Here is a 16,687-nt window from a genome sequence, read left to right on the forward strand (position 1 = left end):
CCAAGCGCTGGAAAATGGGATTAGGATAGGCGCTTGATGGCCGGCATGGACATGATGGGCCGAAGAGCCTGTTTCTGTGCTGTATAACTCTATGACTCTATTATAATGGGGGACTTGAATTATCCCAACATAGACTGGGATAATAGTAGTGTAAACAGCAGTGGGGGGCAAGAGTTCCTAGTGTGTGTTCAGGAAAATTTTCTACAACAGTGGGTTGCTAGTCCAATGAGAAAGGAGGCACTGCTAGACCTGCTTCTTGGGAACGAGGTGGGGCAAGTGGATCAAGTATCAGTAGGAGAGCATTTAGGAGATAGTGATCATTGTATCATAAGGTTTAGGTTGACTATGGAAAAGGACAAAGAGCAATCCAGGGAAGAATAATTAACTGTGGGAAGGCCAACTTCAATGGAGTAAGAATGGAGCTGGGGCGAATAAATTGGAGTCAAAAGCTGGCAGGAAAAGTGATCGATGAACAATGGGCTACCTTCAAAGAGGAGATAGGTCAGGCACAGTCAAGGTATGTTCCCTCAAAGTGCAAACGAGGGCAAACAAATCCAGAGCCCCCAGATGACAAAAGAGGTAGAGATTAAGATAAAGAAGAAAAAATGTGCTTATGACAGTTGCCAGGTAGAACATACTATTGAGAACCAGGTTGAATATAGAAGGTCCAGACGGGAAGTGAGTGTGTGTGTGTGAAAGCTAGGATAAAAAATAAGAAGCTTTAATATTTCAATTTGTGTATATATTTACTTCATTATTGTTTAAGGCTTGGTTTATAATAAACGGATAATTTGTTGTTTATTAAAGAAACCTGGTTGGTGTGCTTTATTCGGGGGACCAATAGAGTATCTAACTGACTGTTTCAGTAACTGTGAAAATTTATTGATATGTTGTGACCTGTGAAGAAGTGGGACTTAATTAACATCTCCTGCCTCGGTCGTAACAATATCAAGAAACGGTTGAAGGCACTGGATACTGCAAAGGCTCTGGACCCCGTCAACATTCCGGTAACAATACTGAAGACTTGAGCTCCAGAACTAGTCGCGCCCCTAGCCAATCTGTTCCAGTACAGCTACAACATTGGCATCTGCTCGGCAATGTGGAAAATAGGCCAGGTATGTCCTATGCACAAAAAGCAGGACAAATCTGATCCGGCCAATTACCGCCGTATCAGTCTACTCTTGATCATCAGCAAAGTTATGGAAGGGGGCATTGACAGTGCTATCAAGTGGCACTTGCTCAGCAATAATATGCTCACTGACGCTCAGTTTGGGTTCCACCAGGGCCACTCAGCTCCTGACCTCATTACAGCCTTGGTCCAAACATGGACAAAACAACTGAACTCCAGAGGCGAGGTGAGAGTGACTGCCCTTGACATCAAGGCAGCATTTGACCGAGTATGGCATCAAGGAGCCCTAGCAAGACTGGAGTCAATGGGAATCTGGTGAAAACTCTCTGTTGGTTGGAGTCATACCTAGCATAAAGGAAGACGGTTGTGGTTGTTGGAGGTCAATCATTTCAGTCCCCAGACATTACTGCAGGAGTTCCTCAGGGTAGTGTCCTAGGCCCAACCATATTCAGCTGCTTCATCAATGACCTTCCCTCCATCATAAGGTCACAAGTGAGGATGTTCGATGATAATTTCACAACGTTCAGTACTGCTCGAGACTCCTCAGATACTAAAGCAGCCCATGTCCATATGCAGCAAGACCTGGACAACATCCAGCTTGGGCTGATAAGTGACAAGTAACATTCGCACCACACAAGTGACAGGCAATGACCATCTCAAACAAGAGAGAATCTAACCATCTCCTCATGATGATCAATGGCATTACCATCGCTGAATCCCCCACTATCAACATCCTGGTGGTCACCAATGACCAGAAACTGAAGTGGACCAGCCACATAAATGCTGTGGCTGCAAGAGCAGGTCAAAGGCTGGGAATTCTGCAGCGAGTAACTCACCTCCTGAAACCCTAATGCCTGTCCACCATCAACAAGGCACGTCAAGAGTGTGATGGAATACTCTCCATTGCCTGGATGGGTTCAGCTCCAACAACACTCAAGAAGCTTGACACCATCCAGGACAAAGCAGTCCGCTTGATTGGCACCCCATTTACCACACTCAACATTCTCTCTCTTCACCACCATCACACAGTGGCAGCAGTGTGCACCATCTACAAGATACATTGCAACAGCTCACCAATGTTCCTTCGACAGCACCTTCCAAACCCGCGACCTCTACCACCTAGAAGGACAAGAGCAACAGATGCATGGGAACACCACCACCTGCAAGTTCTCCTCCAAACCACACACCATCCTGACTTGGAACTATATCGCCGGTCTTTCACTGTCGCTGGGTCAAAATCCTGGAACTCCCTAACAGCACTGTGCCAAAGACTGCAGCGGTTCAAAAAGGCAGCTCACCGCCACCTAATCAGGGGCAATTAGGGATGGCAATAAATGCTGGCATTGCCAGTGATGCCCGCATCCCCCAAATGAATAAAAAAAGTCTCTGTAATGGCTACCATATCATAGCCATTTATTTCCATTTGTGCAATCAATTCTCTGGGAAGCTAGGGAGGAGATTGCAGAGCCTTTGTCCTTGATCTTTATGTCATCATTGTCGACAGGAATAGTGCCGGAAGACTGGAGGATAGCAAATGTTGTCCCCTTGTTCAAGAAGGGGAGTAGAGACAGCCCTGGTAATTATAGACCTGTAAGCCTTACTTCGGTTGTGGGTAAAATGTTGGAAAAGGTTATAAGAGACAGGATTTATAATCATCTTGAAAAGAATAAGTTCATTAGCGATAGTCAGCACGGTTTTGTGACGGGTAGGTCGTGCCTCACAAACCTTATTGAGTTTTTCGAGAAGGTGACCAAACAGGTGGATGAGGGTAAAGCAGTGGATGTGGTGTATATGGATTTCAGTAAGGCGTTTGATAAGGTTCCCCATGGTAGGCTATTGCAGAAAATACGGAAGTATGGGGTTGAAGGTGATTTAGAGCTTTGGATCAGAAATTGGCTAGCTGAAAGAAGACAGAGGGTGGTGGTTGATGGCAAATGTTCATCCTGGAGTTTAGTTACTAGTGGTGTACCGCAAGGATCTGTTTTGGGGCCACTACTGTTTGTCATTTTTATAAATGACCTGGAAGAGGGTGTAGAAGGGTGGGTTAGTAAATTTGCAGATAGTGCCGAAGGATGTTGTAGGGTACAGAGGGACATAGATAGGCTGCAGAGCTGGGCTGAGAGATGGCAAATGGAGTTTAATGCAGAAAAGTGTGAGGTGATTCACTTTGGAAGGAGTAACAGGAATGCAGAGTACTGGGCTAATGGGAAGATTCTTGGTAGTGTAGATGAACAGAGAGATCTTGGTGTCCAGGTGCATAAATCCCTGAAGGTTGCTACCCAGGTTAATAGGGCTGTTAAGAAGGCATATGGTGTGTTAGCTTTTATTAGTAGGGGGATCGAGTTTCGGAGCCACGAGGTCATGCTGCAGCTGTACAAAACTCTGGTGAGACCGCACCTGGAGTATTGCGTGCAGTTCTGGTCACCGCATTATAGGAAGGATGTGGAAGCTATGGAAAGGGTGCAGAGGAGATTTACTAGGATGTTGCCTGGTATGGAGGGAAGGTCTTACGAGGAAAGGCTGAGGGACTTGAGGTTGTTTTCGTTGGAGAGGAGGAGGAGGAGAAGTGACTTAATAGAGACATATAAGATAATCAGAGGGTTAGATAGGGTGGATAGTGAGCGTCTTTTTCCTCGGATGGTGATGGCAAACACGAGGGGACATAGCTTCAAGTTGAGGGGTGATAGATATAGGACAGATGTGAGAGGTAGTTTCTTTACTCAGAGAGTAGTAAGGGCGTGGAACGCCCTGCCTGCAGTAGTAGATTCGCCAACTTTAAGGGCATTTAAGTGGTCATTGGATAGACATATGGATGAAAATGGAATAGTGTAGGTCAGATGGTTTCACAGGTCGGCGCAACATCGAGGGCCGAAGGGCCTGTACTGCGCTGTAATGTTCTAATTCTAATTCATCCATTTTGTTATGAATGCTGCATGCATTCAGATAAAGAGCCTTTAATTCGGTCTTTTTACCATTTTATCCTACTCTGACCTTATTTGCTGGTGCACTCTTATGTTTGTACGCTCTGTCCCTTCCTGTCACACTCTGGTTATCATTATCTGTATCGCTACTCTGCACTACAGCCTTGTCCTTTCTCATTAACTTTCTAAATTTCCCCTCACCTGAATCCTGCCCCCCAATATTTAGTTTAGGAAACTTCAATGAAAAAGCTGAACGGCAATGTGAAAATGGGCATCAGTGATATCTGCCAGTCACCACCAGATATTGTCTGAATGATTTTGAGGCAACATTACATCTTTTAATTTTTCTCTCTCGAGAAATATTTCCAGAGGCCTGAGGTTTAACATCAGTTGGAAACTTCCAGACATATTCAGAACCATCAACATCTATCCCATCCACCACCAACAGCTGTGATCTCCTTCCATTCGACATGGAATGACAAAGGCAGCTGCCTACCTGAACCCACCATGGGTATGGGAGGCAGGACTGGCTACCTGTGAACCTGGTATGCGGCAAATTCTCTGCAGTCCATATTTGCACATGCACCATCAGTTCTGTGGTATGTGATTCTCAAGTCTAGCTGATGCCATAAAATAGCTGTTAAATATACTTGGGATACTGGCTTATGAGAAAAACTGTTCAGCAAATTTGACTACAGGCAATTTCAACTTGTACTGATCCCTCTGTAAACATCTGATTACTCCACATGCCTAAACATTTAGACTCAACTTTCAGGTAATATATAATTTGCATCTTGGAAGATAGCCTTCCAATAACTACATAGATTACAATCTAAATTACAGTATAAATTGCAGTGGCAGTTGGCCACTGAACCAGCAGCTGGAATGGGTATGCAGAAAGCCAACAGAAGCACTATGGATCATGCAAGTCCTATCTCTTTTGGCCAGTATCAGTGTTTGCTTATGGATGACCATCTGGACCCCATGGCATCCTTCCCAGCTTTACAGAGGTGACCCCTACCCGCCCCCCCCCACCACCCCCACTGATACAGAAACATCCAAAATTCTTGGTTGACTTGGATTAAAACTTCTGTACTAATGAATACATTGGGCATTATTGGGTGGGACAACATTTGATCAGACATGACCAGGAAAACCCAGTGGCACTTGGAAGAAAGAACTGGATCTGCCAATGAAGAGAGAGAGGTTCCCATTGGTGCAACGATTTCAATTACAATTCATTTTTTCCCTCTGAAGTTGATTTTTGGGGGATATTTTTCTGAATACGGGTCAGAAAATCAGATGAAATCAGCTGCAAGCTAAATAGAATGGAACAGCTGTAATCAGCAATTTCTGGATTTAATTGTCAAAATAAAATTGGAAGTAACATCTATAACTATCCTCATGAAGTGATTCTAAAAGTTCATAGAATCGTAGAATGATAGAGCACAGAAAAAGGAGCCCATTTGACCCATCCTGTCTGTGCTGGCTCTTTGAAAGCTGTCAAATAGTCCCACTTTCATCACACCCCTGCAAATCTTGCCACTTCAAGTATTTATCCAATTCTCTTTTGAAAATTATTATTGAATCTGCTGCCACCATCCATTCAGGCAATGTATTCCCATATTATAACAATCCGTTCGTAAAAATTTTATTCCTCATGTTGCCTCTGGTTCTTTTGCCATTTACCTTAAATGTGTGCCCTCTGATTACTGACTCTACTGCCACTGGAAGCAGTTTCATGATCGTTCATAATTTTGAAAACCTCTATCAAATCTCCCCTTAAACTTCTCTCCTCTAAGGAGAACAACCCCAGCTTCTCTAGTCTCCCCACAAAACTAAGTCCTTCATGCCTGGTACCATTCTAGTTAAAATGTGGAGCCCAAAATTGGACACAATACTCCAGCTGGGATCTAACCAGCATTTTATAAACGTTTAGCACACATGCTTGCTTTTGTACTCTATGGCTCTGATTTTATCTTAGAGGCGGGGAGGGAGCTGGCGGGAATGGATGTTGCAATTCTGCAGTCTCAATAAATTTGAAAGGTCCTGATTACCATTTATTGTCTCCATTTCCCAGCTGCGGACAGCCAGATTGAGAGACTGGCTGGCTGTCAGGCGGGTAGGCGTTCGGCACCAGGCCCCAGCCAAGGAGAGCAGGGAGGAATTGGAAAGGCCAGATGGCATAGAGGGGAAGAGACTGGAGGTCAGAGGAGAGCTCGGAGGCTAGGGTCAAGGGAAGATTGGGGCTCAAGGCCGGGAGAGACCAGAGGGCAGATCAGAAGCGTTGGAGGAGGAGGACAACATCGTAAGGTTCATTTCACAAACCCATGCTGGCTTTCATATATTAACCCATATTATTCCAAGTGCTAATTAATTTTGTCCTGGATTAAGGTCTCCAAAAGGTTTCCCACCAACATTAGACTGATTGCCCTGTGATGGCTGGGTTTAAATCCAATTTTTTAAATAGAGGTGTAGGATTTGCAATACTCCAGTCGCCTGGCACCATTCCCAGAACTAAGGAGGATTGGAAAATTGTGGCCATAGCCTCCGCAATTTCCACCCTTACTTCCCCCGACAACCTGGGATATATCCCACCCAATCCAGGTGACTTATCTATTTGAGTGCTGTCAACCGTTTAAGTGCCTCTTTATTTTTATCCTATTCTATTTCACTACTATTTCCTCCTTTACTGTGACATTGGCAGCATCCTCTTCTTTAGTGAAGACAGATACAAAGTGCCCATTTAGTACCTCAGCCATGTCCTCTACCGCCACAGGATGATTTTTTTTTATCCCTAATCAGTCCCACCCTTCTTCTGAATACCTTTTCCCTATTTATGTTCATTAAAAAAACTACTGGGTTCTCTGTTATGTTACCCACTAATGTTAATAGCATAATAGTTCCTCTATGGTTCATTAATTCGAACCAAATTGATTCTGTCTTTGAACCCTCAAGTCCATCATATCTTTCTAGCGTTGACAGTATTTTAGATCAATACTGCTACCCCTATCCTATTTTCCTTCGCAATTTTTACTGAATCCATTGTAGCTAGGAATATTGGTTGCCCATTCTTCCCCTTGTTTCAGCCAAGTCTCCGTTATTTCCATTATATCATAATTGCATTTAGCTACTTGCGCCTGCAGCTCACTGACCTTATTTGCCATGCTCTGTGCACTTACATGGGCCGGGATTTTACCCAGGTGACAGGGATTTCAACCAGCGGCAAAAGTGCCGGCGAGAGCCCTGTGTCACCTCCTCTGGGGAAGGCCCACCGGATCAAGTGCCAATTAGGCACTTAAACGGAGAGTGGCAGGCCTTTCCCGGGATCAAGGACCCCAGTGGCAGAAGTCCCGCTTGCTGAGAGCTGCCGGCTAATCAGAGGCCAGCTGCTCTTAAACTGAGGTAGTGGTTACTGACGGTAATGGACTGCTGTGGATCGCCAAGGGACCCAGGCCACAGGTAAGTCAAGGTGGGAGGGGTTTCGCGGAGTGGGGGTCACGGGTCAAGGAAAGGTGGCTGGCTCTCAGCGATCAGCCCTCATCCCGACTTCGGGTCACCCGTTCAAGCACTACGTATCTTTTAATAAGGGACCCCGCCTTCCCCCCCCAAAGCCGGCAAGCAATCTGCATAGCTTTGCTTGGTGTGCTCCCCGTGCAACAGGCCCGCCTGCCGCTGGACCAATTCAGGCGGCGGCTGGATAAGGCCCTTAATTGGCCATTAATTGCCCACTTTAGGGCCTCAGTTAGTGGAGGGACGGGAGGTCCATTCACAGGCCTTCCCACCTCGGACTTAAGTTGGGTGGAGGCAAGAAGAAGGTGGGTCTCCCACACCACAGTCCCACCCGATTATATGCTCTCCCCCCCACCCCCCTCCAAACCCGACGTGAGGAAGAGCATAAAATTCCCTCCTTGCACTCTAAACCCATCTTAGTCTGCCACGCATTTCCTACATGTCTGATCTCTCCTATTTTGAACTACTCTCTATTCTAGTGCGGTTTGTCTCTCCCAGTACCTCTGTGCATCTTGCATTTAATTCCTAATGCTTTAACCTGGTGCTCCCCCCACTGCCAAATTAGTTTAAACCCACCCCCACACAGCACTCCCTATAAGGACACTGGTCCCAGCCCTGTTGAATTAATATGGACAATTTGCTGTAGCCTCAGTGCCTGCTCCCCCATGGAACTTCATTCAGTTGTATATAATGCGGATAACTGAAAGAGCCCTCCAAATTAGTGCTGGCTGTTGGCAAAGAGAGCAACTGAAATACACCCTGCACCAAACATAAAGCAGCTTTGTGCATCACACCAAAATATAGGATCATTCCAATTTTTTAAAATCAGGATTAATTGTAATTTTATAATTCATCTTTTGAAGAGAATTATCCGGTTAAACCTAAAATTAGAAAACTAGCCAGTCGGTGTTGCAGTGATCTTCCCTGATGTAACACAAGAAACCTAGGCAGTTAGTAAAGCTATTTGTGTCATGCCTTTAGAAAAGGCAGTGCAGAAAATTGTCTTAACAGCCCATGATGGCAAACAACATGAAACAGTGGGCCCAAATTTCCTCGTGAGCCAGGTGCATAATAAGTCATTGTCCCCTGTCCTCGATTCGAGGATGAAGTCTATTCAAGGTCATGAGTTTCTGCCATAGGTCTTCACGTGACTGAACAGGTCGATTCTCGACCCGCAGATCTTTGGGCACGTGGGGCAGAATGTTCCACGAGGTAGTGAGATCCAGAGTGCAGGATTTGCTTCTATCTTTTCCTATTCTGCCTCATCATTAAGGTGCTTGGACTCAAAGCATGTTGCAGCTGGATGGACAAGTTGTCACCATTTTGAACGATTGGTAGCAAGCTCTTCCCAGTCATCAATGTCAATGCTGCCGCACTTCAAGAGAGCTTCAGTGTCACCGAAGCGTTTTCTTTGTCCTCCCTTGGAATGCTGGCCATTCAAGAGTTGAGAAAACAGGTCCTGGCAGAGGAGACGATTTTCGGCCAACTGGACACAGTATCCAGTCCATCGAAGTTGGTTTTGCCTGCATGCTTATGGAGCTGGCTTCAAGGACACTAGCATCCACTGAATCCGGACGATGCGGTGGAGGCATTGCTGATGGAATTTCTCTAGCGCTTTTGTGTTGCTGATATGCAGTTCCATAATTTCAAAAGGTTGCAGGACCACCAAAGAGATTTTATTTCAAAGATCTTTCCATGTGTGCTTACAAGGACAAAGTCAGAGAGGCTTGAGCTATAAAACAGCAAGTGGTCTTGTTTAGTTGGGAAACTGCAGCCAGAAAGTCTGGAAGAAATTGTCCTGCCATTGTTAGCAAAATTAATTATTCATATGGGTATCCGAAATCAAAGATGTTTTGGAGTTGGAAGTAATTAGCTTAAATTGCTATCTGGACCATCCCACTTGTACCACATATATGGAGATAGATGATGCAGGGGGCGCCTTTTGGTCAGGTGTTTTATCCCTGTGCTGGCTCACTGAAGAGCAGTTGGCTTTGGAAAGCAGCTGGACTCAGGAAGAAGAACATCAGCAACTAGGGGTGTTCCTGATTTGAGTAAGACCTAGGCTCGGGCTGGAAAATCCAGATTTGTGAGGTGTTGAAAGAGAGCTGTAGGATTGCCTAGCCGGATGCTAGAGGGAGAATCCCCAGGAGATCTCATATCTCGGAAGATCGCTGAGAAACTAAGGAAAATCGAAGTGAATTCCTAAGAGCTGTATTGGTCCCAGGAGAAGTGAGCAAACCACCAAGACCCTGTAAAGTATAGGGGAACTTGTCGGGTGGAAGTAAAAGTCAAATGGGTTGGCTGTTGAGGTTTAGAGTTTAAAGTATACGTCTTCATGCTCTGTTAAGATTCTAAGTTTAAAGAATAAGTGATTGTAGTGTTAAGTTACTTTGTTTAACTCTTGTACAAATTTTTTTTTTGTTTAAAACATGAAATCTTGTAGCGGAATTCTTTCAGTAATTACTGGGAGTTCGAATTTCTTTTTAAAAATGTTACTCGTCTCTAACGGGATTGTAACACAAATAGAAACTTTGTTGACCTCATCTTTAAATCATCAACAGGAACCAAAAACAAAATAGTAAAATATTTTACAGGCACATCAATTAAAAAAAGGAAGGCTGGGATGTGAATAGGATCATTAAGGGATAGCTAGCATATTACAGGTAACCTTATTGAATTTTTTGAGCAGGTAACAGAGAGAAAACGGTAATTTATCTGGATTTTCAAAAGGCCTTCGATAAGATACTCTATAATAGACTAATGAATAAGGTCAGGGAATGCGGAGTCAGCGGCAGAATGAATTTTGAGCTGCTTTCAAGAGAGAAAACAGAGTGTGGGAGTAAAGCATAGTTATTCAGAGTGGCAGAAGGTGGGAAAGAGTGTTCCACAAGGATTAGCACTGGTACCACTGCTGTTCGCAATTTACATTAATGATTTGGACTTTGGAATCAAAAATGCAATTTTTAAATTTGCAGATGACACCAAATTGGGCAGTGGGGGACAGTCAATACTGAGGAGGACTGCATCGAATTACAGAAGGACATTAATAAACTTGCAGAATAGGAAAATAATTGGCAAATGAAGTTCAACACAGATAAATGTGAGGTAGTACATTTTGACAGGAAGAATAAGGAGGTCACTTTTTACATGGAAAGTGCGAGTCCAGGTGGGGTAGAGGAACAAAAGGATCTGGGAGTACAAATGCATTAAAAGTTGTGTCACAGGTTAGCAAGGCCATGAGAAAGCAAAAAATTGAAAAGTAGGGATGTTATGCTAAACCTGTATCGAACCTTGGTTAGACCACACTTAGAGTACTGCGTGCAGTTCTGGTTGCCATATTATACAAAGGATATAAATGCACTGGAGAGGGTGCAGAGAAGATTTACAAGGATGATAACAGAAATGCACGGATATATAAATCAGGAATGGAACAGGCAGGCTCTTTCTCTTGAAAAAAGGCTGAGGGGTGACATGATAGAGGACTTTAAAATTATGAATAGGTTTGATAGAATGGATATGGAGAATGTTTGCACTTGTAGGGAAGAGCATAACTAGAGGCCATCAATATAAGATAGTCACCAAGAAATCCAATACGGAATTCAGAAGAAACCTCTTTACCCAAAGAGTGGTGAGAATGTGGAACCTGCTACCACAAGGAGTGGTTGAAGCGAATAGCATAGATGCATTTAAGGGAAAGCTGAACAAGCATGAGAGGGAGAAGGGAACAGAGGGTTACAATGATAGATTTCAATGAAGAGAGATAGGAGGAGGCTCAAGTGGAGCATAAACGCCAGCGTGGACTGGTTGGGCCGAATGGCCTATAACTGTGCCATATATCCTTTGTAATCCTACATAATGCTATACTGGAAATAATTACAGTCCTTACCATCCAACGTGCAAAGAGCAAACAAGCCAGCCTTAGACGAGTCATCACAGGAGCCTGTGAAAGAAATAGAAATTGTTTTTTTATTTTTTTATCTTTTTATGAAATATTATTCTCCCATACCTTTCTTTGCCTTTCCATAACAACCAAGCTCCAAAGTGTGACCACTCCCAGCCCTCAGGCCATATTGTTAAATGAAAGTGACCACTAGAAAGTCTGTACAAAGAGCCTGGATTTTTTCCCCCATAGAGAGAACCAGCTGGCTTATTTAGAGTGCTTCCTCAAAGCTGTAAGACTGAGGTTAGCACAAAGTTATATCAAACTCCACGGTAGAGCATGCACTCCTACTTAAATAGTTCATCAGCTATACCTGTGATAAAGGGCTGGATTTTACCAGACCCCCGACTCAGTGGCATGGGGTGGGGGGTGAAAGATGGTTCTAGCGGAGGCCCGCCACAGAGCCCGAAGCTGGGAGGGCCCGGCCCGATCCTCCTGGCGGCGGCGAAGCTCCATGGCAGCCTTTCCACTGCTGGGCGACGGGAACTGCATTTCAATATTTAAATCAATGAGATGAATAAATTTAAATAAACTTACCCACAGTCGTCCGTGCCCACGTGACAGCCGGCACTCCTGCGCTTTCAATTCCCCGTCTGGGGAAAGCAGGCATGACATGGTGGGGGGGGGGGGTGGAGGCGGAGTAAATATTTTTACTGCCAGGGGCCGGGGGGATGGAAACGGGGTCAAATAATCATCATCAGTGTAGGTGATGGTGGGAAGGGGTAAACTTTAAACTTTGTACAGTCTCAGGAAGAAAGGTCAGATTTTAAAGGCAAGTGTTTTGGGGGGAGGCGGAGGGAGGGGGAGGGCAAATACTTAATGTAATTTTTACTGGGGGCATGGGAAAAGGGCGTTAGGATTTTATTAGATGCAACCCCCCCACCCCCACCAAAATTTATTTTAAAAAATGGCGCCAGTGCCTGCACAGAGGCAGCTGATGCATTGCCAGCGTCGGACAGCCCACCCCCTCCATGTTTTTGGCGGGGGGCTGCCCTAGCTACTTAAATGAGCCGCCATGCGGGAGATCGCGGCGGCTCTGCGGCGTGTGGCCCACACACGCGGGCCGCCATTTTTTTCGCCCACCGCCAAAATCGGCGGCGGGCTCTTAAAATCCAGCCCAAATTGTATGAATTGATTGGTTAGGGAGCATACTTAAAAGGTTAATTGGATTTACCTGTTTTAGGATTTAACATATGATGACTTATTTAATTGTATTATGAAATGTTTTATTGAGGACCATTATCATCATCTTCTTGTGGTTGTACCCTCTTCAGGATGTTCATTATATATTTAGAAAGAAAGGTGTATTCACATTAAACATTGAGTGGCATGCTTAGCGTATTCATTAACGGAATGAAACTTCAGCACAAATCTGGTGGGGAAGTTTGTATGTTTCCTATAGAGCCAGCTGAATTTTCTTTCCATTAATTTGAATCAAAGGAAAAACAGGAGGGTTTTTTTTCTGTGTGATCCTTCACAACATACCTTCTTTCATGCACTCCATCCAGACAATGCTTAATGTCAAGATGAAAATCTAACTCTATCCACAATTCTCAAAAGTATTTTAAATACAGTGGCCTTAAAGAAACAGCCCAGGTTGGCAGTTAAATATCACAAGAGCACTCCAAATCCCAGAATACTCATCAGCAGAGCTATGAGAGAACTGCTAATTCACTTAAATACTTCTTACGGTGCATTCTGGTGATGGTCTATCTCATCAGACTGACTGCATGTTGAGTGTCATTAATGTAAAATGTGACCTAATGAACTAAATTGAGAAGCAAAACAAATTCCACATCCCTATCCCCCACACCCACCAACCCCAAATCAATAGTTAGGTGGCTTAATTCCCTGGAATTTCAGATTCTTCCTGTCCACTTTTTATGCTTAATAATGTATATATTACTATCTCAAAGTAACTATTCTTGAAATATGAAGTCAGATCAAGTGCATGAACTGTTCTGCATTACTTTTATTTCCTTGTTACAAAATTATACGGTAAATAACATTTGGCACAAATCACCATTCACAGAAATTGATAATCCTGACCCATCTTCTTACATTTTGGCTTTATATGGCATCCCAACTTTCTATAAAAACTTAAAACCATATGACAACCAGCACTTCCCTGTGTTAAATCTTTCAATTGTACACTTTTCTTAATGTATCTGCCCTGCTTCCCGGTATACTTTTCTAAGCACCATGCTCAGAAACAAAATAAAACAAATATGACAAAATCAACACACATCTTACTGAGAGTGCTGTATTGTTCAGCGTGACATTTTTCAGTAAGACATTAAACCAAGGTGTTCAGGCGAAGGTAAAGGGCTCAATTGTTCCCAGGAGGACCAAGTCCCGCCAGCAGGGCTGAAAGCGAGAGCTGAACCCGCTCTGGCGGGCAGCAGCACCCTGGGTGACATTTTTCCAGCGACAACCAATTAACAGGCCGCCGCCTGGGCCGCTGTCCAATTGAGGACGGCGGCCCATCCCCCAGAGCTGTCGGCCCAATCAGAGGGCCGGTAGCTCAGCAGCGCCACCACTATCGCGGGTGTGAGTCCTATTCTAGCAGTGGTGCCTTAGTAGGTAAAGGAGGCCCCACCCCGGAAATTCGTTGGGAGGCCACCAGGATTTACCTAGCATTCTCCCCGCGTGGCAGCAGGCCCTCCCAACACAGGCAAAATGCCGCTGGGGTGGGAAGTGGCTCTTAATTGGCTCAATTACCACCAAGGTTCCCACAGCCGGCAATATGCCGTGGGGGAGGGAAGATGTCTGGCTCTCCTCCCAATGCCTTTCCCTGCCATATTACCAGCCCTCCAGCCCATCTCCAAAGGGCTGAGAAAATTCAGCCCAAAAGGTCCAATAGCATTAGTTGAAGAAAAGCAGATATTTCCCCCAGTGTACTGGCCAACTTTCAGCCTTCAATCGTACCAGTAAAACAGATTAACTGGTCCTTCATCTCATTGCAGATAGTGGACCTTGCTGAATGCATAACTGGCTGCATACTTACCTACTAAATATAAATGACTAGACTTCCAAAGTAATTCATTAACTATTATTATACAGCCTTGATGCAATATAAACACAAGCTTTTCTTCCAATGTAATTGCAGATTTAAATACCAATCACTGTTCAGTGCAGCTTCTTAGAGAATAGCTACCATTAGACAAGAGACAAGTGCAAGTGGTCAGTCATGCATGTATAGTGTCATAGTCATTTACGGCAAAGAAGGAGGTCATTCGGCTCATCGAGTCCATGCCAGCTCTCCACGGAGCTATTTGGTCAGTTCCACCACTCCCGCTCAATCCCCATAGTCCTGCAAGTCTATTTCCTTCAAGTGGCCATCCAATTCCCCCTTGAAGTCATTGATTGTCTCCACTTCCACCGCCCTTGTGGGCAGTAAATTCTAGGTCATCACCACCTGCTGCATAAAAAAGTTCTTCCTCATATTCCCCCTGTATCTCTTGCCCAAAACCATCAATCTGTGTCCCCTAGTCCTGTACCATTAGTTCATGGGAACAGTTATTCCTTGTTGAACTTATCCTAAGCCTGTCATAATCTTGTACACTTCTATTCCACTTATGAAACCCAAGATCCCATATGCTTCACTAACCATTCTCTCAATATGCCCTGAACCTTCAAAAAGGTTCATCTCATTGCAGATAGTGGACCTTGCTGAATGCATAACTGGCTGCATACTTACCTACTAAATATAAAATTCACTGCAGTAGAGGCAGCTGATTTATTCTGCTTGATGGGACTCCAAAATGAAGCTGTTCAAAGCTTGGTCTGTGTTATGGAACAGTTCCAAGAAAGTGTTAATGGATGCAAACAAAATTGCTAAAAGAAATTCACATTGCCAACCTGAAAGTTTGTGAATTCTTTTAGCAATTTGTCAACATTATTCCGGTACATGTCCTACACCCTAAATTCAGCAGAAACTCAGGTGCAGCATCAAGTTACTTCCAAATGTCAGCAGAAACAATCACTATACAACACTAAGAAAAGTAAAGAAACATCATCTTGTAGACAGTAAGTACTTCTTCAACTTTAAGTACTACAAACCCTTTACAATATTATCCAGAGGACTCAAATGCATACTTATGCATACAAGAGTGGTTAAAATCTAATTGAGCAATTCAGATGGTTTAAGTGGAGAATAATTAACATCTGTGAGTGAGATACAGATTTAAATCTAAATAAGTGGATCAAATACCTATTGCAAAAGGCTTCGCTCATAATTTAGAATACTGTTTGAACCTTCTATTAGATTCCAGCAATTCACTCTCCAGGCACTGATATGACTGAAGAATTGTTCAAAAATTTCAGAGATATTGCTTAAATTCATGACACATTACTGGAAATCATAGGGTCAAATAGCTACTATGGTATTGTCATGATCCTGTGTTTTTTTTTCCTCCGGGAAATATGTGGTGTGTCTTTAAGACAGCAAAGGAGCCATACTGCTTTAAGAACCAGCAAGCCTCAGAACTTAGAAAAAGTGCATTTTGGTTGCCATTAGATACAAGCATACGGAGAGGGAACCAACGAGCTTCAAAGAATGCATCCTGGTTACCCGGCAACAGCCATTCAGGGACCAAGGACTGGATATACAATGTTGCAATCATCTTTTGAACTGGCTTTTTTAGTTGAAAACAGACTGTTCTAACTGGGGGACATGAGAGACAGCTTTGCGTTAGCACCTGAAAGGAGAAACAGACCATTTAAACTGAAGGAAGAGAATTTAGTCTGTTTATTATCTCTCAAAATTCTAAAAAAGTCAAGCCACAACAGAGATCTCTGATAATTTAAACTGAAGGAAGGGAAGTTAAACTGTGACAATCTTTTATCCCTCAAAAATTCTAAAGCCAAATTGATTCATTTAAAAAGTGCTTGCAAGTCGTTAATTGTTGAAATTCATCGCTGGAGAAAGAAAGCATCACTTACTGCTGGAATTAGACTATGGACTGTTCTACTGCTGAAGAATCTTTTACCCCATCGGACAGCTGTGAGGACTTCAAGCAACATGGACTGTAAATTTGCAAGGACACTAATTTTTTTCTGTTTTAAATTTTGTTTATATCTTAGTAGTGTTTAAGAATTTCGTTTTTCGAATTAAACAATTAATTTGTTAATTTAAAGACACCTGGTTTGGATAGCCTCATTCAGGGTTAATAGATGGTACAA

At 43.7% G+C, this 16,687-nt stretch overlaps 1 protein-coding gene across 5 annotated transcripts in view; it reads right to left on the reverse strand.

The window, feature by feature from the left end:
• The window catches only part of itfg2 (integrin alpha FG-GAP repeat containing 2), a 131,601-nt gene that overhangs the window by 68,560 nt on the left and 46,354 nt on the right, over positions 1 to 16,687 (reverse strand). For all 5 annotated transcript variants that reach the window (XM_068050715.1, XM_068050713.1, XM_068050716.1 and 2 more), the window contains exon 8: positions 11,450 to 11,503. In XM_068050715.1, the coding sequence (XP_067906816.1) occupies positions 11,450 to 11,503 (54 nt within the window). The remainder of the gene's footprint in view (positions 1 to 11,449; positions 11,504 to 16,687) is intronic.

This window comes from Heterodontus francisci, chromosome 18 (assembly GCF_036365525.1).
Source record: "Heterodontus francisci isolate sHetFra1 chromosome 18, sHetFra1.hap1, whole genome shotgun sequence".
NCBI classification, from domain to species: Eukaryota; Metazoa; Chordata; class Chondrichthyes; order Heterodontiformes; family Heterodontidae; genus Heterodontus; species Heterodontus francisci.